Source organism: Octodon degus, unplaced genomic scaffold, assembly GCF_000260255.1.
Source record: "Octodon degus isolate 3935 unplaced genomic scaffold, OctDeg1.0 scaffold00150, whole genome shotgun sequence".
NCBI classification, from domain to species: domain Eukaryota; kingdom Metazoa; phylum Chordata; class Mammalia; order Rodentia; family Octodontidae; genus Octodon; species Octodon degus.
The window spans coordinates 4074124-4100180 of NW_004524726.1; the positions used below are offsets into that span (position 1 = coordinate 4074124).

The 26057-nt window shown below is 38.5% G+C and overlaps 1 protein-coding gene and 2 pseudogenes across 1 annotated transcript in view; 2 read left to right on the plus strand and 1 right to left on the minus strand.

Moving 5' to 3' along the window:
* The window catches only part of Diaph3 (diaphanous related formin 3), a 523261-nt gene that overhangs the window by 60079 nt on the left and 437125 nt on the right, over positions 1 to 26057 (plus strand). Inside the window, exon 4 of the mRNA XM_023702376.1 lies at positions 22272 to 22376. Within this exon, the coding sequence (XP_023558144.1) occupies positions 22272 to 22376 (105 nt within the window). The remainder of the gene's footprint in view (positions 1 to 22271; positions 22377 to 26057) is intronic.
* LOC105743688 lies at positions 4050 to 5874 on the plus strand (annotated as a pseudogene).
* LOC105743692 lies at positions 20064 to 21502 on the minus strand (annotated as a pseudogene).

Sequence of the window (26057 nt, forward strand, 5' to 3'; positions counted from 1 at the left end):
GATCCATTATAATGTGTTTATCCAATATCCATTTTGTAACTCTTACCATGTCTCTGCCTATCTGCAGTGTATTTCCTTTCTGGATGAATTTCCTCTGTGCCTGACCATCTCCAACAACGTGCTGTCTGTATATATTCACCTGATTTTCCAAGTAGTCAGTCATTTTTAATGTAATCTCACTCTCCATGACATTAACTATCCCATTCCACTTGATGTATGTAAATTTAATGAGCATGCTGTCTTGTAAAGTCCACATCCATGAATGAAAATATTGAGTGTAATGTTTGTAATTCAGCTGAAAATAGTTCACTCTGGTTACTATTCTTTGCTTGATTGCTCCTTAGTGTTCTAACTAAGTTGGATGTATGTGTTCATGTAATGAGATTACATCTTTTTTTTTTTTTCTCAGTTTCGTCAAAGTAAATATGGAAAATAATTATTTTGTACCAATGTTTTACAAGCCTAGGGTGGAGTCAAGGTTCCTAAAATTTGCAGTAGCAAGCTGATAAATGCTTTCATTTATGGAAGCTTTTGGCCTATCCAGTTCATAGAAACAGTGATTTGAAGTGTCATTAAGGCTGCTGGCCTGACCTTATTTCACGTCTGGCTGCCACAGCCCCACACCCCACATGTATCTCTTTATTCCTCTGGGTGGGCACAGTACTACACAAAGTCACCCAGCTTGGTGGGTGACCTTTGGGAGACATCTCAGCTCCATTTGCACCTATACCAGGTTTCACTAGGCGGTGCACAGTCATAGACTGATCCTGTTAGGTCATTGCTGTATGTTATGGGTCGGTGCTGAAAGAAATGAAGAGAAGACCTGATGTATATAGCTTCAGAGGTCTCACTGAGATTAGTCTCTCTGGAAGTGAGCTCAGAGACATCTCACATTTGTTGAGGGCTAAAAGGAGGCCTAAGGAATGTGCATAATTACTTAAGTGAATACAACTACTATCTCTATTGACTTCTACCATTCACCTAACACTAGGTCCACACAAATGCTAGAAGATAACATCCCAAGCAAGGGATCAAAGAACAGAGCGCCAGGAGAAGCTGTCATCTGCAGCCTTGAATCCCAGCTTTCTGGGATTTACAAGTGAGAGACAGCAGCTCTCCTTGGGCTCTGTCTGTTGCTTCCTGCTCTCTTGGGACATTAGGCTTTTGTCTCATCTATATTTCTATAGGTCATCCTCTTTTATGTGGTTGTGCTAGTGCTCTGTGACAGAGATGAAATTGAGCTTGGTTTACCCTGAAGACTCTGCTTCTGGAGTTGGAGCTGGAGCTGGAGCTGAGTCCTGCCATGGTGTAGCAGACCCTTGAGACTTTGAGAAATAGCTGACACTCAGTGTTCTAGGACAGGGCTGTGAGTATTCTTTCTGGCTGTAGTGCCATTTTTTCTAGAAAGTTACTCATACCTTATGTTTGTCCCAAAATGCGCAGGGATACTAGAGAGCTCTTGGTGCAGAGATTTTTGGGAGAATGAGTGAGGACATTTCACAGGGTAGGGTTGCAGTGAAAATGGTAGGAAATGTAAGTAACCCAAGAACTTTTTGTTTGGGAAACTCTTAAGGTTTCTGGTTTCTAGGTGTTAGACAGGATTCTGTTTGCAGTGTTTGAAATCTTCTCCGAAGCTTTCAGTTTGTCTTTCTAGTGGTTTTTTTCCTTTCTGTTATCTCCCATCTGGCCAGTCAGTGTATTTATTGTAGCCAAACTGTAGGTTTTTAATTTTTTTAATTTTTAATTTTTATTTTAGGGAAGGGTCTTCAGGGTGTTCAGTGTCTCACTACTAGATCAGATTCATAGTGATCTACCTGGGGCCGGGGATGTGGCTCAGTGGCGCAGCGCCTGCCTAGCAAGCGCAAGGCCCCGAGTTCGATTCCTGGTACCAAAAAAGAAAATAGTGAAAAAAAAAAAACCAAAACATAGTGATCTACCTGTTTACAGGCTCCCAAGAGCTGGGATCATAGGCATGCGCCACTACACCCAGTCTCAATAGCCACCTCAATGCGCCCGAGGGGCAGGGCTGGCACTACAGGCTCAGAGATCAAATCTCTGGCCCCTGCACTTTAATCTGCTGAGCTAGTTGGCCAGCCCCTCTAGTTTTTTTTTTTTTTTTTTTGTTTTTAGGATTGAGAATACAGAAGTTTCCTGTAATAAAGAATTTTCCAAGGTCCCGAGTCTGCTAAAGGGTTGAGACAGCCCCTTTTTTTTTTTTTTTTTTTTTAAGACTAAATTTTTATGTTTAATTTAGAGGATTTGAAAGATTTCTTTCTTTTTTTTTTAATGAATGAAGGGTATTTTACTTCTTTCTACTACATTCTTTAAAGTTCTGTTATTCAAAATTATTTCAGTTTTGTCTTTTAAAACTTTTTTCTTTACAATTATTTCAAACTTTGGAACAAGTTGCAAATAGTGGAAAATTCTCCTAAAATCTTTACTTTTCTTTTTCTTTTTTTGTGGTACTAGGGATCCAACTCAGGACCTTGTGCTTGCCAGGCAAGCACTTATCCCACTGAGCTATCTCCCCAGCTAAATCTTTATTTAGCCTCCCCCATGTCAGCATCTTATATTAGGATAGTTATTAAGGCTAGTAAGTGAACACTGGTGCAATATTATTACCGAAACTACAGACCTTTATTTCCACTCATGTCTTATAGTCTAGGACCCATAGCAGGTCCTGTGTTGCATGTAGTTATTATGTCTCCTCTCTGTTCAGCTCTCAGGGACAGTTCCTTGGTGTTTATGACTTTGGATGTTTTTGAAGAGTCCAAGTTGTTTTTGTAAAGTGCTCTCAATTTGGGTTCATCTGACGTACTTATTTCTTCATCTTTAAGATTAGATGAAAGTGTATTTTGGGAAATATATCGTGGAGGCCACAGATCCTTCTCAGCGTCTAGCATTGTGTAATAGCACTGTTTCATTTTGTGTTTTTAGCCTGGCCCTTTTAAGGTGAACTCTGCTTTAGTGTAAAGTTACTATTTTTCTTTTTGTAGTTAGCAAGAAACAGATATTTGTACAGTTTCAAAATATCTTGTCAATGTATTTTATTCTTTGGGTTATAATTTAATTACTATCGTTATTTTCTCAAATTGTTTTGACTAGTCAGGTGTAGCTCATTCAGATTGGCTCTTATGTTTAAGTTTTGGACATAGGGTTTTTCTCTGTAGTTCAGGCTGGAAGTCATTATGTAGCCCAGGCAGGCTTTATACTCACTGTGATTCTCTTGCCTCAATCTCTGGAGTGTGGGGATTACAGGCAAATGCCACCATGCCCAGTGGTTCTTGTGTTCCTTTGGTGTCCTTTTTTGTTCTTGTTTGGATCTTTTTTCTCTACCTTCTGGTACTTCATAAATTTGATCTTTTTAACTCCAGTTTTTGTTCTTGTTTGTTGTGTTATTTCTGGGCTATTTTGGTGCCAGTCAGACTAGCTAGCATGGAAAAATACTACAGTGATTAATTTTTGCTATAGATTTTAATTGGAAAATAATCAACTGAAAGAAAATAATTTTTGATGTTGTAGCTCTCTATTTCTTTTGACAAACTGGCTAAGCACATATGAAGGCAGCGCTATGAATGAGGTAATTTATTATTATTTTTTTCTTTCCATTGTGTGTGCAGAGTCTCACTACATAGCTTGTAGTTATCCTCCTGGTTTTTTCCTCCCCATAGTCTGGGATTACAGGCGTGCGCCACAGCGCCCGGACTCCATTGCCGGAGAGCGGGGCCAGCATGGCAACCGGTGCCAGGGATCGAACCTGGGTCCCTGCGCTTCCTTAAGCAAGTGCTTAGTCTGCTGAGCTATACTGCTGGCCCTAAGCACTTTGTTCTTTTTTTATTTTTTATTTTTATTTTTGGCAGAACCAGGATTGAACTCAGGCCCTTGCGCTTGCCAGGCAAGTGCTTATTCTACTGAGCCTTCTCCCCGGCTCCCGAGGTAATTTATAATGCTTGCAGCTATTATAATAATGGAACTTGAACATAAAAATAGTATTCTTTTAAGACACACCAAAGTTTTGTTTTGGGCTTTCTCATCGGGCTATTGGAGAGATGGCAACGGTGCTGGAGGCTGAGGTGAAGATAGAGTGGGAGATGGAACTGAGCAAAAAGGAGATAAAAAGATGCCTGAAGGCTGAGAAGAAAGTGGCAGAGAAGGCCACGCAGAAAGAACTCAGTGAGAAACAGATAAGCCAAGTTGCTATCTCTGATACCAGTCATACTACTGACAATGGTGTGGAAGAGAACCTTGACCCAAATCATTACTACAAGATTCAAATCAAGCAGCACACCAGGTAACGGTCAGTGGTGAGGATACATACGCACACAAGTTCCACATAGACATCTCACTCACTCACTTTGTCCAGGCATACAGTCACCTGTAGCTCCTGAAGGACATCACCTTGAAGGTGCAGGCAGAATGCATGTCAAAAGAGCTTCAGAGGGAGAGCTCATCTTCTATGACCTCCAAAGAGAGGGCGTCAAGTTGCAGTCATGGCCAATTCTAGGAATTACAAACCAGAGGAAGATTTTATTCATGTAAACAACAAACTGCATTTGGTAGACATAGTCGGAGTTCAGAGGAATCCTGGGAAAACCAAGAAGGGTTAGCTGAGCATCATACCCTATGAGATCACACTGTTGGCCCCCTGCCTGCACATGTTACCTCACCTGCACTTCAGCCTGAAAGACAAGGGAACACGGTATGGACAGAGATGCTTGAACCTGATGCTGAGTGACTTTGTGAAGCAAAAGTTTATCATCTGCTATAAGATCATGACATATATAAGAAGTATCTTGGATGAGCTGGGATTCCTGGGATTGAAACTCCCGTGATGAATGTCATGGCAGGGAGAGCTGTGGCCAAGTCTTTCATCACTTATCACAATGAGCTAGACATGAACTTGTACATAAGATTTGCTCCGGAGCTGTACCATAAAATGCTAGTGGTTGGAGGTATTGGCCAGGTTTATGAAATTGGATGCCAGTTCTGGAATGAAGGAATTGATTGGACTCACAAACCTGAATTCACCACCTCTGAGTTCCACATGGCCTATTCAGACTACTGTGATCTCATGGAAATCACAGAGAAGTTGGTTTCAGGAATAGTGAAGAGCATTAGAGGTAGCTACAAGATCACCTATGACCCAGATGGTTCTGACGGCCAAGCCTATGAGATTGGGTTCACCCTGCCCTTCCAGAGAATCAGCATGGTGGAAGAACTGGAGAAAGCCCTACGGGTGCAAAGCTACATGAAATCTACCTCTTCAGAACAGAAGAAACTCACAAAATTCTTGATAATAACTGTGTAGTAAAAGCTGTTGAATGCCCTCCACCTCGGACCACAGCAAGACTCCTTGCGAAGCTTGTCAGAGAGTTCTTGGAAGTGACCTGTATCAATCCTATGTTCATCTGTGCTCATTCACAGATCATAAACCCATTGGCTAAATGACATCTAAAGAGGATCTGACTGAGCACTTTGAGCTCTTCATTGTGAAGAAGGATGTATGCAACATTTACTCTGAGCTGAAACGATCTTATGAGGTAGCAGCAGCTGTTTGAAGATCAGACCAAGGCCAGGGCTGCCAGTGAGGATGAGGCCATGTTCATCGCCCAGAACATCTGGATGGCCCTAGGGTGTGGGCTGCCCCCCATGGCCGGCTGGGTTATGGGCATCAACTGTATCACCATGTTCTTCACCGACTCTAGTAACATCAAGGAAGTGCTCCTGTTTCCTGCCATGAGACTGGAAGACAAAAAGGAGACTGTAGCAAGCACTGATATGGTGGAAAGCACAATTGTTGGCACTTACATCTACAAAATAATTCCAACTTGTATAACACAGGTATCTGCATGTTTGCAAAAAGCAAGTCTGTGAAGGAATTCTTGTACATAGTCATCCATGTGACCACAATTCAGTTCAGCCAGGATAAAAGAGGAATTAAGAATTTCTTTTTACTCCTTGTTACCAAATAAATCATTTGTGTCCTAAAAAACAAAGTTTTGTTTGGTGATTGCGCTCTCTCGCTCTCTCTCTCTCTCTCTCTCTCTCTATATATATATATATATATATATATATATATATTTAAATATTTATTTTCAATTTTATTGAGAAACAAATATCAGTGAGACAGTTACACAATCAATTACTGGCACATTTTCAATAATTAATACATTGCATATTGTTGTCTTAGTGGTTATTCATTGTACAAAATGCAGACATGATGTCCTGTCTCACACACTATTATAACAAGCCACTCTATTCATTGAATTAAGAGAATGGATCTGTATATCTATCATATTTTGAGTATACAGATACTAAAGAGTCATTCATTTCTATCCATTGTTTTGGTTAGTTTTGTCAGAGAAGGGCATTCCATTGTCATGTAAACATTGTAGGTGCTTGAATTCAGCAGAATCTCCCAATATAGTCCAGTAGTGCATAATAGTAGTGAGTATTCCATAAGACTGGCAATGTCCAAAGTTGTTGACTTGAGCTTTTTACAGCTCAGCATATTAATGTGGCTTTACTTTTTATACTTCATTTTCATACTTCTCTGCTAAATGGTTAAGACCAAGATAAAGCAAGACTTATATAGCAAGAAATGTAACTTTTGTATCTGATAAGGTCAGTCAAATCCCCTCAGGATTTAAACTGAAACCCTATACCACAGTTTGTAGATCCTTTGTGAGTGTCAGCCATGTGGATGAGTCATGGCCATTGCTTGGCCAGTGTGCTCTGTGAAAGCCTGAGAGAATGTTTTCTCTCCATGTAACTCTCCTTAGACACACTCTACACCATTGATCACATTCCTCTGTGGCCCCATAATCCCCTTGATCAGAAAATTTGGGACACAACTGAATTACATAATGTTACAGTATAGGTTGCCTTATATCCTGAGTCCTCACTGACCTTGAAAGGCTAAGGCCAAAATGTTGGCTGTCCTTGCAACCCTTCTATTTCTCTGAGTTTTAGTCTGCAAACTTAGGTTGTTAACCCTCCAGAAGAGAAGCTTATTTTTACCTTACAACATAAGCACTTGAGTTTAACCTAACTATCTGTCTGAATATCAAACATTTTAGGCATAACATAGAACAGGTATTTTCCATTGAGCATTGATATGTTAAACTTTAGGTCCCCGCAGAATATGAAGACAAAAATTAAAAAAAATAAAAAAAATTCAATAAATATGAATAAACAATTACATAATTTACACAGAAATTAAGAAACATAACCATATATAGCATTGTAGCAGGACTGTCCTGTGACATTTTTGTTTTCCTGTCTCTTGTTTTCATTTATTGCCCTTTTTTTCTAAAAAAAAACAAACCAAAACCAAACATTTACTTGAGACAGTATGGCAGTAATTGGTATGTCATGACAAGCAGTATGAATTTAGAAGACCAGAATGGCAGACATTCCAAGCATGACCCTACCATTACACATTGCTATCTTAAATGCAGCTGCTTAGTTCATAGTCATCAGTATACATAGTTAGTCAGGGTGAGAATCCTACCAATTAACTGCTAGTTTCAAAAACCTGATGGAGAGTCTCAGGATCATCGCCTTGCCCATCTTGTGTGTATAAATGTATAGTATTGTCCCTGTCCTGTTTCCCAGCTTTTCTCCTTGCCCTCTCCTCATTGTCCAATCCTCAAGTTCTCACTTTCCTTTTAATTGTGTTATACCTTTCTATTTGTATTTCTTCTTTTGAGTTCTTATACTAGGGAGACTATACGATATTTACAAATGTGGGTCTGGTTTATTTCACTGATGAGTATATCTTCAAGTGGTATCCACTTAAATATGAAAGGTTCGAGTTTATTAGTCTTTATATCTGAGTAATATTCCATTGTATAAAAATACCACATCTATTTCATCCATTCCTCAGATGAGTGGCATCTTGGTTGTTTCCAAGATAGATTAGGCTATCACAAATTGTGCTGCTATAAACATAGATACACATATATCTCTATGATATGACATTTGTTTCATTTCCTCCGGGAAAATTCCCAGTAGAGGGATAGCTGGCTTGAATGGGCTTTCCAGTCCTAGTTTCCTAAGGATTCTCCACACTGATTTCCATAATGGTTGCCCCAGTCTACATTCCCACCAGCGGTGGAGAAGGGTTCCCTTTTCCCCACAGCCTCTCCAACATTTGTTGTTGGCTGATTTGTTTATGATAGCCATTCTTTCTGGGGTGAGACAGTATCTCAGTGTTGTTTTAATTTGCATTTCACGGATGGCTAGTGATGTGGAGCATTTTTTCATATATTTATTCGCTTCTTTAATTTCATCCTCTGAGAAGTTTGTGTTCATCTTGGATGCCCATTTTTGGAAGTGAGTCTTTAAATATTGGGGCCCTAATGGTTTTTAGTTCTTTATAAATTCCAGAGAGCAGACTGTTGTCTGAGTGCTTATTAGTAAAGATTTTTTGCAAAATTTGTGGGTTGTCTTTTCACTTTGTTGGTAATTCCTTTCAACGTGCAAGAACTTCTCAATAAGAGTTGGTCCCGTTTGTTGATTCTTTCAAGCATTAACCGTGCGATTTGACTTTTGTTCATGAACTCTTTGCTTACGCCTACATCCCAAGAGTTCCTCCTACTTTCTCTTCCAGGAGGTTTAGTGTTTCTGTTTTAATGTTTAGGTCTTTAATCTACTTTGACTTTAGCTCAGTGCATGGTGATAGACCTCGGTCAAGTTTTAGTTTGCAGCATGTAGAGAGCCAGTTTTTCCAGCACCATTTGTTAAAGAGGCTATCTTTCTTCCAGTAAGCGTGTTTGGTCCTTATGTTGAAGATCAGGTGGCCGAGTGTGTTTATAGAGGCCTCTGCATCTTCTAATCTATTTCACTGATCCTCAGGTCTATTTCGTTGCCAGTACCATGCTGATTTTGTCACAGCAGCTTTGTAGTATAATTTCAAATCAGGAATTGTAATGCCTCCTGCCTTGTCTTTGTTGGCCATGATTTCCTTTTCTATTCTAGATCTTTTTTGGTTCTGAATGAATTTCAGCAACGATTTCTCTAGGTGTGAGAGTTATACTGGTCGTAGTTTGACAGGGATTGTATTACATCACTATAGCAACTTTGGGAGTATGGCCATTTTCACGGTGTTGGTTCTTCCAATCCAGGAGCAGGCAATCTCTTTCCATTTTCTGAAATCCTCTACGATCTCTTTTTTCAGAGTACTGTAATTTTCCATGAAAAGATCTTTGACTTCTTTAATTAACTTAATTCCAACGTATTTCATTTTCCACCGTACTATTGTAAAATGTATTGTTTCTCTAAATTCCCTCTCAGTGTGTTTGCTGTCTGTGTAGAGGAATTGTATTGACTTTTGGCTACTGACTTTGTATCTTGCTACGCTACTGAATTTTTGTATCCATTCTAGGAGCTTCTTGGTAGAGTTTTTTGGGTCTTCCAAGTAAAATATCACATCATCTGGTCATGAATTTCAGAAGTGCTAAGATTATAACTGCACCAAAGATCCTCACCAAAGGTCAGAGGTCAGTGCTATACGTAATGACAAATGGAGCAAAATGCAATCTCAGGCCTCAAACCCATCTTAGATCAAGTGCAGAGGACACTAGCTCAGCGGAAATATATGAATTAATAGTGTCTTAAGTAAAGAAACAACAGCAGAAAGGTACATAGGAACTAAGGTCAGAATTAATCTATGAAACAAAAAAAGAAATATCTGAATTACTAGCGTCAGAAGTAAAGAAACAACAGCAGAAAAATATAGAGCAACACAGATCAGAATTAATCTCTGAAATAAAAAAAGAAATCCCTGAATTAATAACATGTGAAGTAAAGAAGCAAATGCAGAAACATATGGAGGAAACACGATCTGAAAAAAAATCTCTGTAGTAAAAGAATCAATAACTACTTCTAAAGAAGACATTGATTAAAAAAATAGGGAAGATTAGAAAAATGATGGATTCCTTGAATGAGCAATAGAGGAAATAAATAGATTGCTTGAAGCAGAGTCAAAGAGATATAGAGGAACTTAAAATCTCCATCACAAGATTGTAAAACCATTTGACTGAAAGTGAAGACAGAGTTTCAGATCTTGAAGACGCTGGTGCAGCTAGTGAAAAGGTAAGAAAGCATCATTTCAAAACAACTGGGATGCAGGAAAAAATAATCCATCACCTGCAAGACGATGCAAACATAAACAATGTGACACTAATATGCATTATTGAGAAAGGAGTCAATGCAAATGACATAAAAAGAATATAGGCAGAAGTAATAGCAGAAAACTTCCAAAATATGCGGAAACAATCTGACATTCAGGTAACCAAAGCATAAAGAACGCCAAATGAATAAAACCCAATTAAAAACACACCAAGACATATAATAGTCAAGATCCTAGAAATCCAACACAAGAATAATATATGTAACGCCTCTAGAGAAAAGAAAGAGATCACATTCAAAATAAAACCCATCAGAATAACGCCAGACTTTTTGCAAACCATGAAGGCTAGAAGAGCATGGAGCAGAGTACTTCAAGTCCCCTATGAAAACAAATTCCAGCCCAGACTACCATACCCTGCAAAACTCTCTTTCAAATTTGATGGAGAAGTGAAAGACTTCCATGACAAAGAACAACTAAAGAATTTCATGAACACAAAGCCAACAGTACACAGACTACTAAAACATGTTATAGAGAGGGACCAAAATGATCAGAACTCCATGAACAAGAAGAGAAGGAAGCCATCAAATAGGGCAACTGATTAAACATAGGAGAAAAAGGTGTAAACAACAGCAGTTAAATAACATATCAATTGTAAATCGATACATCTCAATTATAACCATCAATGTAAATGGACTCAACTCACCAATTAAAAAAAATAGACTGGCACAGTGGATTAGGAAACACAATCCAACAATATGCTGTATACACAAAACATACGCAACTCAAAAAGAAATTGAAAGATTGAAAGTCAAATGATGGAAAACAATACTACACACCCCAGCACCTCAGAAAAAAGCAGGAGTAGCAATTCTATTCTCAGACTGTCTCAACTTCAAACCAAGAATGATCAAATGAAATAAAGTAGGCCACTATATACTGGTTGGGGGAAAAATTCAAGAGGAATATATAACCCTCATAAATGTACACACGCCAAACATGGGAGCATCCAACTAATTAAGACAAATCTTAATGGACATGAAAAGTCTAATATTCAATACCACAATCTTAACAGGAGACCTTAACATGCCCCTATCCCAAAAAGACAGGTCAACCAGACAAAAAATTAGCAAGGAAGTAGCAAAACTGAACCAGAGCTTGGAACAAATGGATTTAGTGGACATACACAGAGTGTTCCACCCAACCACAGCTGAATACACATTTTTCTCAGCTGCACATGTGTCATTTTCTAAAATAGACCACATACTGGTCCATAGGTCATGCTTAAGTATATGCAAGAAAACAGAAATTATCCCATGCTTATTATCTGACCACAGTGCAATGAAACTGGATATAAATGAGACAGGAAAACAGAAAAACACCCTAAATACATGGAAATTAAACAACACCCTACTCAGCAACCAATGGGTCACAGATGAAATTAAACAAGAAATTCAACAATATCTACAATTCAATGAAAATTTGATTACAACTTCTCGGAACATATGGGATGCAATGAAAGCAGTACTCAGAGGGAAATTCATAGCTGTGAACTCACCGGGTAGGAAAACAGAACAGGAACAAATAAACAACCTAATAATGCACCTCCAACATGTAGAAAAGGAAGGGCAAACCAAACCCAGAGTCCAAAGACGGGAAGAAATCATAAAGATTAAAGCAGAAATTAATTCAAATGAGAGGAAGAAAACAGTTCAAAGAATTAACGAATCAAAAAGCTGGTTCTTTGAAAGATTAAATAAAATTGATACGTCCCTAGCTAACCTCATCAAAAAGAGGAAAGAATAAATTCAAATATAAGAAATAAGGAATGAAAAGAGTGTAACTACCACAGACCCAGTGGATATTCACAGTATTGTCAATAGCTACTTTGAGAAGCTTTACTCTCACAGAATAGAAGACACAGAAGAAAATGACACATTCCTAGAAATGTACAAAGTAGCGAAACTGCATCAAGAAGATATAACGTCTCTCAATAATGCAAAAACAAACAGCAAATAAAATATGAAATATAATAAAAAGTCTAAGTACAAAGAAAAGTCTAGGCCCTGATGGATTCACAGATGAATTCTACAAGAAAATTACAGAGCATATAATCCCAATACTCCTCAAACTCTTCAATGAATTTGAAAAGGAAGCAGTCCTCCCAAAATCATTGCTCGAGGCAAGTATTATACTGATACCAAAATCAGGGAAAGATGCAACTAAACAAGAAAACTACAGGCCAATCTCTCTCATGAACACAGATGCAAAAATCCTCAATAAAATCCTAGCAAATAGAATTCAGCAAATCATGAAGAAGATTATACACCATGACCAGGTAGGATTCAGCCCAGGTATGCAAGGATGGTACAATATACGCAAATCTATAAATGTGATACACTATATCGACAGAGCGAAATCTAAAAGCCACATGATCATCTCAATCAATGCAGAAAAAGCCTTGACAAAGTCCAACACTTTCCATGTTCAAAGTCCTATAGAAAATTGGAACACTAGTCCTTTACTTAAATCTGATACAAGCTATCTATGACAAGCCAACACTAACATAATTCTAAATGGGAAAAAATTGGAATCTTTTACTCTCAGCTTAGGTATAAAACAAGGATGTCCTCTGTCACCCCTCCTATTTAATATAGTTCTCGAAACATTAGTTAGAGCCATTAGTCAATATAGACAATTAAAGGAATACGAATATGTAAAAAGAAGTTAAATTATTATCATTTCCAGATGACAAGATACTTTAATTGGAAAACCCAAAAAGCTCCACCAAGAAGCTACTAGAATTAATACAGAAATTCAGTAGCATAGCAGGACACAAAGTCAGTAGCCAAAAGTCAGTACAATTCCTCTACACAGACAACAAACACACTGAGAGGGAATTTAGAGAAGCAATACTTTTCACAATAGCACGACGTAAAATGCAATATCTTGGAATTCATCTAACTAGAGAAGTTAAAGATCTTTTCAAGGAAAACTACAGTACTCTGAAAAAAGAGATCGAAGAGGATTTCAGAAAATGGAAAGAGATTGCCTGCTCCTGGATTGGAAGAACCAACACCGTGAAAATGACCATACTCCCAAAGTTGCTATAGTGATGTAATACAATCCCTGTCAAACTACGACCAGTATAACTCTCACACCTAGAGAAATCGTTGCTAAAATTCATTCAGAACCAAAAAAGATCTAGAATAGAAAAGGAAATCATGGCCAACAAAGACAAGGCAGGAGGCATTACAATTCCTGATTTGAAATTATACTACAAAGCTGCTGTGACAAAATCAGCATGGTACTGGCAACGAAATAGACCTGAGGATCAGTGAAATAGATTAGAAGATGCAGAGGCCTCTATAAACACACTCGGCCACCTGATCTTCAACATAAGGACCAAACACGCTTACTGGAAGAAAGATAGCCTCTTTAACAAATGGTGCTGGAAAAACTGGCTCTCTACATGCTGCAAACTAAAACTTGACCGAGGTCTATCACCATGCACTGAGCTAAAGTCAAAGTAGATTAAAGACCTAAACATTAAAACAGAAACACTAAACCTCCTGGAAGAGAAAGTAGGAGGAACTCTTGGGATGTAGGCATAAGCAAAGAGTTCATGAACAAAAGTCAAATCGCACGGTTAATGCTTGAAAGAATCAACAAACGGGACCAACTCTTATTGAGAAGTTCTTGCACGTTGAAAGGAATTACCAACAAAGTGAAAAGACAACCCACAAATTTTGCAAAAAATCTTTACTAATAAGCACTCAGACAACAGTCTGCTCTCTGGAATTTATAAAGAACTAAAAACCATTAGGGCCCCAATATTTAAAGACTCACTTCCAAAAATGGGCATCCAAGATGAACACAAACTTCTCAGAGGATGAAATTAAAGAAGCGAATAAATATATGAAAAAATGCTCCACATCACTAGCCATCCGTGAAATGCAAATTAAAACAACACTGAGATACTGTCTCACCCCAGAAAGAATGGCTATCATAAACAAATCAGCCAACAACAAATGTTGGAGAGGCTGTGGGGAAAAGGGAACCCTTCTCCACCGCTGGTGGGAATGTAGACTGGGGCAACCATTATGGAAATCAGTGTGGAGAATCCTTAGGAAACTAGGACTGGAAAGCCCATTCAAGCCAGCTATCCCTCTACTGGGAATTTTCCCGGAGGAAATGAAACAAATGTCATATCATAGAGATATATGTGTACCTATGTTTATAGCAGCACAATTTGTGATAGCCTAATCTATCTTGGAAACAACCAAGATGCCACTCATCTGAGGAATGGATGAAATAGATGTGGTATTTTTATACAATGGAATATTACTCAGATATAAAGACTAATAAACTCGAACCTTTCATATTTAAGTGGATACCACTTGAAGATATACTCATCAGTGAAATAAACCAGACCCACATTTGTAAATATCGTATAGTCTCCCTAGTATAAGAACTCAAAAGAAGAAATACAAATAGAAAGGTATAACACAATTAAAAGGAAAGAGAGAACTTGAGGATTGGACAATGAGGAGAGGGCAAGGAGAAAAGCTGGGAAACAGGACAGGGACAATACTATACATTTATACACACAAGATGGGCAAGGCGATGATCCTGAGACTCTCCATCAGGTTTTTGAAACTAGCAAGTAATTGATTGGATTCTCACCCTGACTGACCTTACAGGCTGATACCTGTGAAACAAGCGACTGAACTGAAGGTAGCAGTGTGTAAAAGCAGGTTCACGCTTGGAATGCCTATCATTTTGGTCTTCTAAATACGTACTTCTTGTCATTACATAGCAATGATGACCATACTCTCTCATAAGTAAAAGGTTTTTTTTAAAAGGTGTAATAAATGAAAAAAAGACACAAGGAAAAAAATGTCACAGGACAGTCCTGCTACAATGCTATATATGGTTAGATTTCTAAATTTCACTTTATTTAGCTACTTTCACTTTATTCAGTGAGAAGCAGGATTTGTACTAAAAAATAAAAATAAAATTTGGGTTGAGATCTATTAAGTTTGAGTTTGTCCAGTTGTGCGTGGCTTGTATTTAGGTGTTGTGCTGAGCTCCTCCCTACTCCAGCCCTTGAAAGTGAACCTGTTGTTCCTCTCTGACACAGCAGTGAACTTTTTGTGCCCCTTGGTTATGCCCATGGCCCAGGGTACACAGGGGAGTGCAGAAGCTCTCTCATACACTAGCTGGACCTGGACTTGGGCTGAGTCTGGGGGTTTCCGAAAGTGCAGCAGAAGTTCTCACTCACTTGGTGGGCTTGGGAGCTGGGCTCTGGAGGGGTGGAGTAGTGCAGAAGGTTTGGCATAGTTTTCCAATCAAGTGGTGTGCCTGGGTTTTGGTTTGGAGAGTTCCCGCGGGCTGGCGTAGGGGAGCTGAAAGTGCTCCCACACACTCACCGGGCCTGGGCTTGGGCTGGAGGTAGGGTGTCCTGAATGTGCAGCAGAAGTCCTCACTCAGAGGGCTTGCTGGGGGGCGGAGGCTCTGTAGGGGTCCCAAGGGCGCAGCTGAGGGTCACAATGATGCGGCATGCTTGGGATTTGGTCTGGAGAGTTTCCCCAGTGGATGCATGGGAGCCGGAAGCTCTTGCTGAAAATATTTGAATTGTGTATTTATCTAAATAGCAGTAAGATTTTTCTATTTAAAGATTATTTATATTCATTGAAATTTTTGCTTAATCACATTCCTCATCAAACTTTATATTTTTCTGCATTTCCTGTGTAGTAATTTGTCTATAGTATATTTCATGAAATAATAACATATTGGAACAAATGGCCACCAGTGCTGCAAACATGTATAACTTCATTGTCATGGATCTTGTGCATAGGCAATGTGGTAGTTATTCTGATTTTTTAAATTTAAAAATTAGTTTATGCATAGTGACTTTTATTGCTTAGTTTGGTCATCATATAGGCATCTGCATTTATTCATTTGTATGAGAAAGGGGGCTTAATTTTAGTATCAAGTAAATTATTTGCAGGTGTTGTAGTGGATGTTGGTTGTGCTTTTTTAGGCTGTTCTACTTAGCCCAGGTGATGAGCATTGGCCCTCTAATAGCTCCTAGCCTTTTCCCAAGGTTCGCTGTCTAAAGAAGTATGGCCTAAGGCTAAGGACTGGCTGAGTTGAGGGGGTAGTCTGGAACATTCAGGTGCCCCTGGGGTGCAGTTCAGGTCGAGGAAAGAACCTGCCCCAGGCCACACTTGGTTATATCTCATTTCTCTCTTTACTTGCCTTATAGTGAGAGCATCCCCTCCATAGATCGATCTATATTTGACTTTGGCTCAGTCTCTGCCCCTAGGGAACCTGACCTAAGACAGTGGGGATACAGTATTTCACTCTGAGCAAATATAAACTGAGAAACACAAAAATTAATGACTCACTTACTATATCTCTTCTACTTTTTTCTTCTCCACCCTTCCTGCCTCCAGCTCAATTTCTTAAATAGCCTTGGGAAATGCTTAGAGATTTGAGATTGTAGCATAAAATATAGATACATGCTTTTAAGGAAAAACTTCCAATGCATTATCCAAGGACTTCATGTCTCCCAAAAGTTAAATGCTATGGCCTCATGAAATTTTCTTCATTTACTCCTGTTCTCCACAGCTAGAAATTAAAAATCTATTTTAAAAGCTATTTATACTTTAATTAATACATATGTTTTTCTCTGTATAATTCTTTTTCATCTGTAAAGAGCAATTCTTACTCTTTGTAGTGCTGTTTCTTCCTGGAAATGCAAAGGAATGATGCCTGTTACATGTAGTTTCATTCCTAATGGATGCTTCATAAGATATATGGTATTGTATAGTTCACTTCATACTTTTTGGGGGTGGTATTATTATTCTTTGTTTCCTTTTTGTGATTTTATTTTATTTATTTTTACTTTTTTATCTTTTATTCATTTTAATGGGAAAAAAGATAAAATAGTAATGAAACAGTTTCAGAACAGGTTAGTATGACAGTTACAATAAATAAAACATTGCATATTGTTGTCTTCATAGTAGTTATTCAGAGGACAAGATGTAGCCACGATACCTTGTCTAAACAATATTAGTATAAATGTGATTTTACATTGAGATTGTTATCACTTTTGTCAGCCAAGTAAGTGCCATATTTAAATAAGACCATATAAGGCAGAGGAAAGCGTTAGTGAAACTCTGGGCTTTTCCCTTAATTCCAGATATAACATTGTACTACTCCGGGTTATCCAGAGAGATATACAAAGATATCGATAGATTGACATATGAAAGGAGTTTGTTAAGAGAACTGGCCCACTAAATTATGAAGCATAAATAATCAACAGGTCAGTAGAGGGTTCCTTCCAAGGCTGAAGTGGTAGATACAGGTGCAAGTCCAGGGTGTGAATGTTGGGGAATATGTTGGAGAAAAGTGTCCCAATTCTAGAGGAGAGACAGTGAAATCATCTGCCTTCTCCTTTTTAAAATTTTCTTTTGAGTCCTCAGTTGATTGGTTAGTGCTTGTCTATACTGAGGGTGTATCTTCCTAGTCATTCCCTTGATTAAAATGTTGACCTCTTCTGGAAACAATCTCACAGACATACCCAGACAAGCTCTCTGTGAATCCCTTAATCCAGAGGACTAACCTAATATTAACGATCACCTGAAATTAATCATTACAGTCACCTGTGTGTACTAACGAATGTCATGTGGAAAAGCTTTTCAAAAAAGAGAACAGTGGCCTATTTTTTTCCCCTTTCTTTCACCAACCCTTCTGAAATTTAATTTCAGCCACAATTAATGGGCTTTCATTGTTTAGTATTCTGTCTATTAAGTATTTTAATTAACTTATTAAAGAAGCTGACTTATATTTGACACAGAAGAATATTGAGAAGAATTTAGAACAGAGATTTTTAATCCTCTCAGGTTCCCCTACGTTTTATAACAATTATGTCCTTACTTTCCTATTACTTTCTTCCAGTGAAATTCTACTTATTTTTGTTTTTATTTGTCATGTCATAGTACATCATGATTGGGTACAGTGATATCTTGACATATGTACACAATGCACATTGACTAAATCATGATAATTAGCATATCTTTTGCCTCAAAATACCATTTCTTTGTGTTGGGAACACTCAAAATCCTTTTAGTTGTCTTGAAATATAAGTTATTAACTGTAGTCACTGTTTTGTGCTATAGAGCACAAGAATTTAATCTTCCTGTCTACCTGTACTATATCTGATACCCACTACCCTCCTTAACCCCTATGTTTCATGACCCAATAACCAGTATTCTATTCTGTTATTCCTTGGAGATGAATGTTTTAGCTTCTCCATATGAATAAGGACATTTAGTTTTTGTCTTTCTATGCCTGGCTTATTTCCAGTAAAATAATTTCTAGATAGTATAAGCAACTTACATCATAATTCAAAAAAATTGGTATATCTTATTTGGCCCTGAATACCCAATAATGAAATATTCTTGAATCTCTGCTTCATACCACTGTGAATACAACAGATTATTATAGGTGTGCTGTTTTAGAGATTTGAGTGCTACAAACAGTACTGCCCTGGGATACTCAAATTTCAGAAACAGAGCAAAATTATTGGTAAAGCTTTTTTTAAAAAAAAGTTGAACTATAACTTGCGGAGTATTTAGAGTCTTAGAACACTTAACGTGTGTTCAAACTATGCAATATAAAGTATTTAATATGTTACAATTTACATGTTGTATTCTACAGTTTGTTTTACTTCTATTGACTTAGAGTGGGCTCCGATAATTATTTATCTTTTAAAGGTGTGTGGCTGTAGGGTATAAGACAATTTTTGTATATTATAGGACTAACAGGAAAGTCTTGCATAGCTGGCCTGATAAATGCTTATAGCAGCACGCAAGTCACTGTGAAAACCAGAATTCTGCAAAAACTATTCCTTACATGATGGAAAAACCTCCTGAGAGTCAGTAACTTACAGAAAAAAATGAAAACAACCCATTATTCACACAATTTCAAGGACACTTCTGAAGATCAGCAAGAGTACTAATTACTGCTTTGTTTTGGGAATGTCACGTGAAACATCTTCTAAGTTCTTAGATATTTCGACCAAGGTGAAAGGAAGATAATTTTGACATTAAAGTATTTTTAGGGTTTGTTGGCCAAAAATTGAGTCAGAGGTAGTAGCCGATGAATGTAACACTTTCATGAAATTTGAAAGAAATTTAACTTTCCTCATTCCATAGGTGATGCAAAATCTTGAGTTTTATTTCTCCATTCTGAGTGGATATGGAGTGCATCTGTTAAAGTTCTTTACATTTCATGTCATATATCACCCAAGGGCAAGGTCAGAAGGAAATCTATTGGACTGCCATTTTTGTTTGCTCCTGTCCATTCTAACTTCAGGCTTCCCTTCTGGTGCAGAACAACTTCTTAAGACCTTACTGGCTAGAAATTGATGCATTCATGCGGATTTACCTACCTTGTACTTTTAGTCAGAATCAGTCCTGTAATACAATATAGGATTCATATTTTGGTTGGTGCTGTTGAGAGATGTTAAATTTTTAGGTGATACTTGTTTTAATATAGGTGCAAATTTTTTGTGATTAGGTCATTAGATATATCAGCTGGTTAATATTTCTGATAGGGCTTAGAAAGACAAAATTATAGAATGCTTTTCCAGATGATAGGGTTTTATAATGATTTTTTTTAGGTGGCAAAACCAGGCTTTATTTTGAAAAAAACAATTAAGTTGGGTTTTGTTTTGGTCAAGGGCATGGGCAAGAAGGGGTACCCCATGCAGTAATGTTCTCCTCACAGGTGGGCTGAGGGCTAAGCTGAGCCTCAAGTAGGTCTCTTGCTCTCAATGCTCCCTTATATAGTTGTTTCCCCATGGGCTCTGGGGCAGCTGTGAGAGAAGTACGGGCTGGGAGAGGCTGCTATGGCCCATTCATTTGGGCAGGACATCAGAGGTCTCACACCAGCTTCCCATCACGTGTTGCAATCTTCTTCACAACCCCAGCAGACTTGGTGCGGGGGGCGGGGGGGGAGGCAGGACTTTGGAGGATCCCAAAGCCAGGGCTTGTGAGGCCTCCATAGGGTGAGTTCATCATTCCTGAATCTCGTGATCTTTCTGTGGATGCTCAAGTTATGCACCCTAGCCTCCTGCTTGTTCTCACCCTCCAGCAGCTTGCAGTAGGTGGCGACCTTGATGTCCAGGGCCAGCTTGATGTTCATGAGCTCCTGGTACTTGCGCAGCTGCCGGGCCATATCCTGCTTGGCCTTCTGCAGGGCAGCCTCCAGCTGGGCCAGCTTGGCGTTGGCATCCTTAATAGCCATCTCCCCATGCTGCTTGGCATCAGCAATGGCAGCCTCCAGGGATGCTCTCTGTCTGGCCTTTGAGAGCCCCAGTCTCTGCCTGCAGGCAGCTGATGCTGCGGTTCATCTCAGAGATCTAGGACTTCATGTGGTGGAAGTCATTCTCGTGTTTTCCAGCCAGAGTCTGCAACTCTTCATACTTGATCTAGTACATGCTCTCGGCCTCAACCTGGCTGTGGTTGGCGATCTCCTTGTAATGGGCCTTGACCTTGGTGATGATGCCGTCCAGGTCCAGGGAGTGGCTGTTGTCCTTGGAGAACACCACAGATGTGTCTGAGATCTGAGACTGCAGCTCACGTATCTCCTCCTCGTACAGCTGCCTGAGGAAGTTGATCTCATCAGTCAGCCCTTCCAGGTGTGACTTGAGCTCCACCTTGTTCATGTAAGCTTAATCCACATCCTTCTTGATGAGGACAAATTCATTTTCCATATCTGTACGCTTGTTGATCTCATCTTCATATTTATTCTTGAAGTCCTCCACCAGCTCCATGTTGTCAAGCTCCGCTTCTAGCTTCAGTTTCTCCTGACCCAGTGAGTCCAGCTGCCTTTGGAGGTTGTTGATGTAGCTTTTGAACATGTTGTCCATGTTACTCTGGGATGTTTTCTGCTGCTGCAAGAGGCTCCACTTGTCTCCAGCATCTTACTCTGCTGCTCCAGAAACTGAACTTTGTCGATGAAGGAGGCGAACTTGTTGAGGTTTTTGATCTGCTCCTTCTCCTCATTACTCACGGCCTGGATGTTGGGGTCCACCTCCAGGTTCAGGGGGTTCAGCAGGCTCTGGTTCACCTGAATGGCTGTGAAGCTGCCCACACCACCAGCCCCACCATGGCCACCCAGCCCCAGGCCATCCCGGCAGTTGCCACTGCTGCCCATTCGGGAGAAGCTGGAGGAGCTGATGCGGGAAGCAGGCCTGCTTGTGTAGGAGAGGCTGCTGAAGGCCCAGGGGCCTGAGGTGGACACTTTCTAGGACTTCTGGGTCACTGTTATGAACATGGTGGATGCTGGAGTGGAGGCAGGTGAATTGAAGATGGAGACTGGAGAAGGAGCCTGGCAGCTGCTTCTGGACAGTCTATAATATGTGTTTGATAGCAATATGTTCTTGTAGCTATCAGAATATAGAAGGTGGTGGTTTATTTACTTTTTAATATTCAGCAGCTGTTTTTTTTTTTTTAATGTATCTAGTACAGGATCTCACTACACAGAGTGGACTCATAGTGATCCTCCTGTTTTCAGCCTCCCAAGTGCTGGGACTATAGGTACACGCCACCACACCCAGTCTCAGTTGTTGTCTCAGTGTGTCCCCGGGGTTGGAGCAGGGAATTGAACCCGGGTTCCTGCATCTGCCTAAGTAGACACTTTAATCCACTGAGCTGTCTGGCCTGCCAGCAGCAGCTCTTTCAAAAACAGTACAAGATAGCTTCACGTGCAGCTGTTGTAAAATAAATAAGCATATTGAAATTGTGAATCATGATAACCTCATGAAAGGCAGAAATCTGCCACTGTCTAATTATCTATAGTGATGTGAACATAATTTTAATATCCTGGTGTGAATTTAAAGTTTTTCTGGTAAGCACTTCACCTGTTAAAATACTCTGTATTATTTTCTTCACTGTCTCTTTGTTTTTCCTCTCTCTTTCGTCTGGGTAGAACTACACATAAATCATTCCAAAACAATTAATGCTGCTTTAGTCACAAATTATTGATTTTTCCATTTGTAGTATATGTAGAATTGCTGGTCTCCTTAGATTCTAAAATCAGCCATTTTAATTGTGTTTTCCAGGAAGATATGAATTTAAATGAAGATAAAAAGGCACCATTGCGGGAAAAGGACTTCGGTATCAAAAAAGAAATGGTGATGCAGTACATTAATACTGCTTCTAAGACGGTAAGTAAAACTGTCAAATTGAAAAATACTGCTGAAACATGTTGCAGTGTGGAAAACAATGCATTTGTCTAATGAAGTGCTTAAGTTTGCACACAACTATAATCAGAAGGCTTTGAATATATAATTAAAGGAACAAGAATTATACTGAATTTATTTAATTTAAAAAATATTTCATATCTTACTGGTTTTAAGATGTTTTCATATTTTGGCCAATTGCTTGGTTGAGAAGCACGATGGTCTACTCTAAAGGCCTTTCCCTTTTAGTGAATGAAGATACTTACTGATTTCCAATGTCACATAAATTGATATGATACTTTTATTATAGGAAAGGAAAACTGATTTTCAGAATACATAACAGCATATTTTTAATGTGAGTTCCCTGATGGATAAAATTGTCTTGTAACAAATTATAAATGTGGGTATTGAAAAGAGCATTAAGTCCCCACATGGCTGCCAGTTTTCCAGGGAAACATGAAATATGTGGGTGGAAGTAATGACTAAATGTCTAAGAAACCATGACTGGCACATAGAATCAATGGCATTTATTTCGTGGTACAAATGAGCTTGACTACTAGCCGTATACAAATTGGGAATAAATGGAATTGATGAAAAATATCAAAGGGAAGCCAAAGAAGCTAGGGATAGTAGAAAATCTACAATTTTTGACAAAAATATGATAGAACTGGATTAATAAAAAGTAGCCTAACATACAGTACTAGTTTTCATTGGATATTTTAACTCAAGACCAGGTACAAGCATACAAGTTATTTATACTTAACTCCATTTATAAACTAGACCTGTCATGACTCTAAGGTATTTCTTTTGGAAGAAGGACTCGAGCGATGTTTACTTTTTAAATATGTCTCATGTTTTGGCAGTGGTGATCTTTAGTTGTACAAAGTGCTGTGCTTTTTCCAGCTCTTTATATCAATGGGCTTTGTATCCTCCTGTTGTGATACTGACTGATGCTAAAGGCTTTTGTCCTTTAATGACATGTTGATATCAAACATCAGCTGTAAGTGTGTAGGCATCAGTTTGTATGTTTTGAATCTATTTATTTATCCTGTTTGATCATTGGCATTTTATGTTACCTCTTTCATTTGTAATTTTCTATTCCGTGACATGGCAATACTTACATCATAAGCTCACTATCAGCATTCAGTTAAATTGTCTATTCCATCATAAGAACATAACATTTTATTATTATTATTATTATTTTTTTTTTTTTTTATTTTTTTATTTTTTTGAGATGGCTCAGTGGAATAAGCACTTCCCTGGAAAGCGCAAGGGCCTGAGTTCAATCCCCAGTTCTGCAAAAAAAAAAAAAAAAAAGAACATAACATTTTAAACTGGAGACAGTCTCTTGTGTAGAGGTGGTAGTAGTAGAAATTGTTAATTTTTTTGGTTATGCATTTTTGTTACTGAAATCATTATGTCATAATTAAAAATATAGGTGAAACTACAGGTAGAAGTACATATTTGCTATTTGTGAGTCTACATTTTTAAGACACTCAGTTGTTCATCTAATTTGTATTTACTTAGTGTCTATGTTAGACAGCTTTCCAAGCCTTGAGATGAGGACTAGAGTAATCTGTTCCTCTGTCCTGTGGCTTAGGCTGGGACACATGTACACAGATAAAGTGTGGTGTGTGAAAAATAAAGAGTGAGTGGAAGTGGTGAGCAGTTTTCTATGTAGAAGTCAGAGAAGACCACTTTGCTGTGGAGTTGTAGATCTAGCAAATAAGTATAACTAGCATAGAGCTTAGTTATATCACTTAGAACAGATTTAGGAAATCTTGGGATATTAGTACATTTAAATTCTGGATTTGGGGCAGTAAATTGACACCTGAGAGAACAAGCCTTTGGAAGTTTCTGAACTTTGTAAGAATGGCTCTATTTGAGTTCATATTCATTAATTTTAAACTTTAATCCTCTAATCATTTTGGACTAAGGTTGAAATTTATTTACCAGAATTAGGTAATTAAATTATCAGGATTGAAATAGATTGGTTATCTAAAGTGTGATTACTGCATTGACTTATTTAATTAGTGTGTGCAGGATCATGACTTTTCCTAGGAGAGTTCTGGATAATGTGCCAGATGGTTAACATTATAGAAAATTCCAGCTGACCAGTTACTTCTTTTCGTTCTGTAGTAGAAGCACAGTTTATAAACTCTAGCATACAGACTTTTGTCCTGCCAGTTTATTTACATTATGGAATATTGAAAAAGCTGCTCTGAGAAAAGCAGTCAAAATCCATAGGTTCTATGGTAGATATGGGGAGTTGGTGTCACATACTTTTTTTTTTTTTTACAATTTGCCTTGAGATTGTGTGTGTGTGTGTGTGTGTGTGTGATTAAATTACTTTTTGGAAAACAGTACTCATGCTTGCCGTCTATGATTTAAAAATGTTTAAACATATTAACATAAGAGTAGGTCTAAAGTAGATAAGTTTGGTTGTTAAAACAGAAAAAACAAATGCTACCCGCCAATTCAGTTCATTCCTCAGATCTTGGGAACTTTGAGTTTGGGTTGCTAAATAGTAACACTGAAATTTTGTAGTTAGGAAGGGTTACAATCTCTTATTAAGTAATTATCGTGCTAGAAGCCAACACCTCTAGATTTGTACTTTTATTTCTTCCTTGCCACAGGTAAGTGATCCAGGTTTGCTCGGAGCAGTCAGGTGGCTGCTCTCCTGGGGGATCCTAGACTGGTTTCCCTCTTCCTACAAGAGCCCTGATCAGGAGAGCCACTTTTTTCTGCCACTGGACATAGAATAGAGAGACTGAAGGATGTTTAAAGCCCAGCATCATGAACCTGCTGCTCTGCCCTAATGGAGTCCTGTTTTCAGGCTCTTCTATTATGTTGAGTGCTTCATGCTCTTATTTAAGCTGCTCAGAGTTCTTTCTTTGCACTATGTGGCCTGATATGCCATCCATAGACCCTTTTATCTCTGTGGGATCTCTGCAATTCTAATTCACTCTGGAAGTTGTTATTTCCATTCAAGGATCATGGTAGAAATGCTCCATCACCCGGGTGCTGAGAGCATATATGAAAGGGGTGCTATAGACTCTGTGGTCATGCCTTGTCACGTGACTCAACTCACACATTAACAGCAAGTTTGTTAGAGAAAATGTCTTTAATTTTCTTTGATTAGACAGCTGGAAATTGAAGCTATTGCACAGTTGTTTGTAAGGACCTTGAAAGTGAATGTGACTTGGTAGGCAGAAGGGAAGAGGATTATAGTCTGGAATAGAATAGGCAATGGTTTTCTAAGCTCTACAACTGCTTGAGAATTTTCATTATTTTCTAAATGCAAGAGAGCTACAAATTAAAATGCAAGTCTGTTATATAAATGTATGTAATACTTAACCACAGGTATGCTTCCTCAATGTGTCTTACCTGTTTTTCTTTTTCTTCCCTAGCTAAAACACTTCTTTAGATATTATTAAAAGATAATTTCTGCAGTTGAGATTCTTGTGGCAAACCAGAGTTTAAGGGAGTCACCTGCTTTTTCTTCTTCTCCTTTTGGGGTGGGTATGTCATCCCCTATAGCTGAGATACTAGTGCTTATTTTCTTGAATTAAATTTAGGATGTGGTGTCTCTAGGTATACTACGCTTGCATAATGCAGTAAGAATCTCCCATGATGGATCACAGGTGGTCACGGAGTAATTTATAT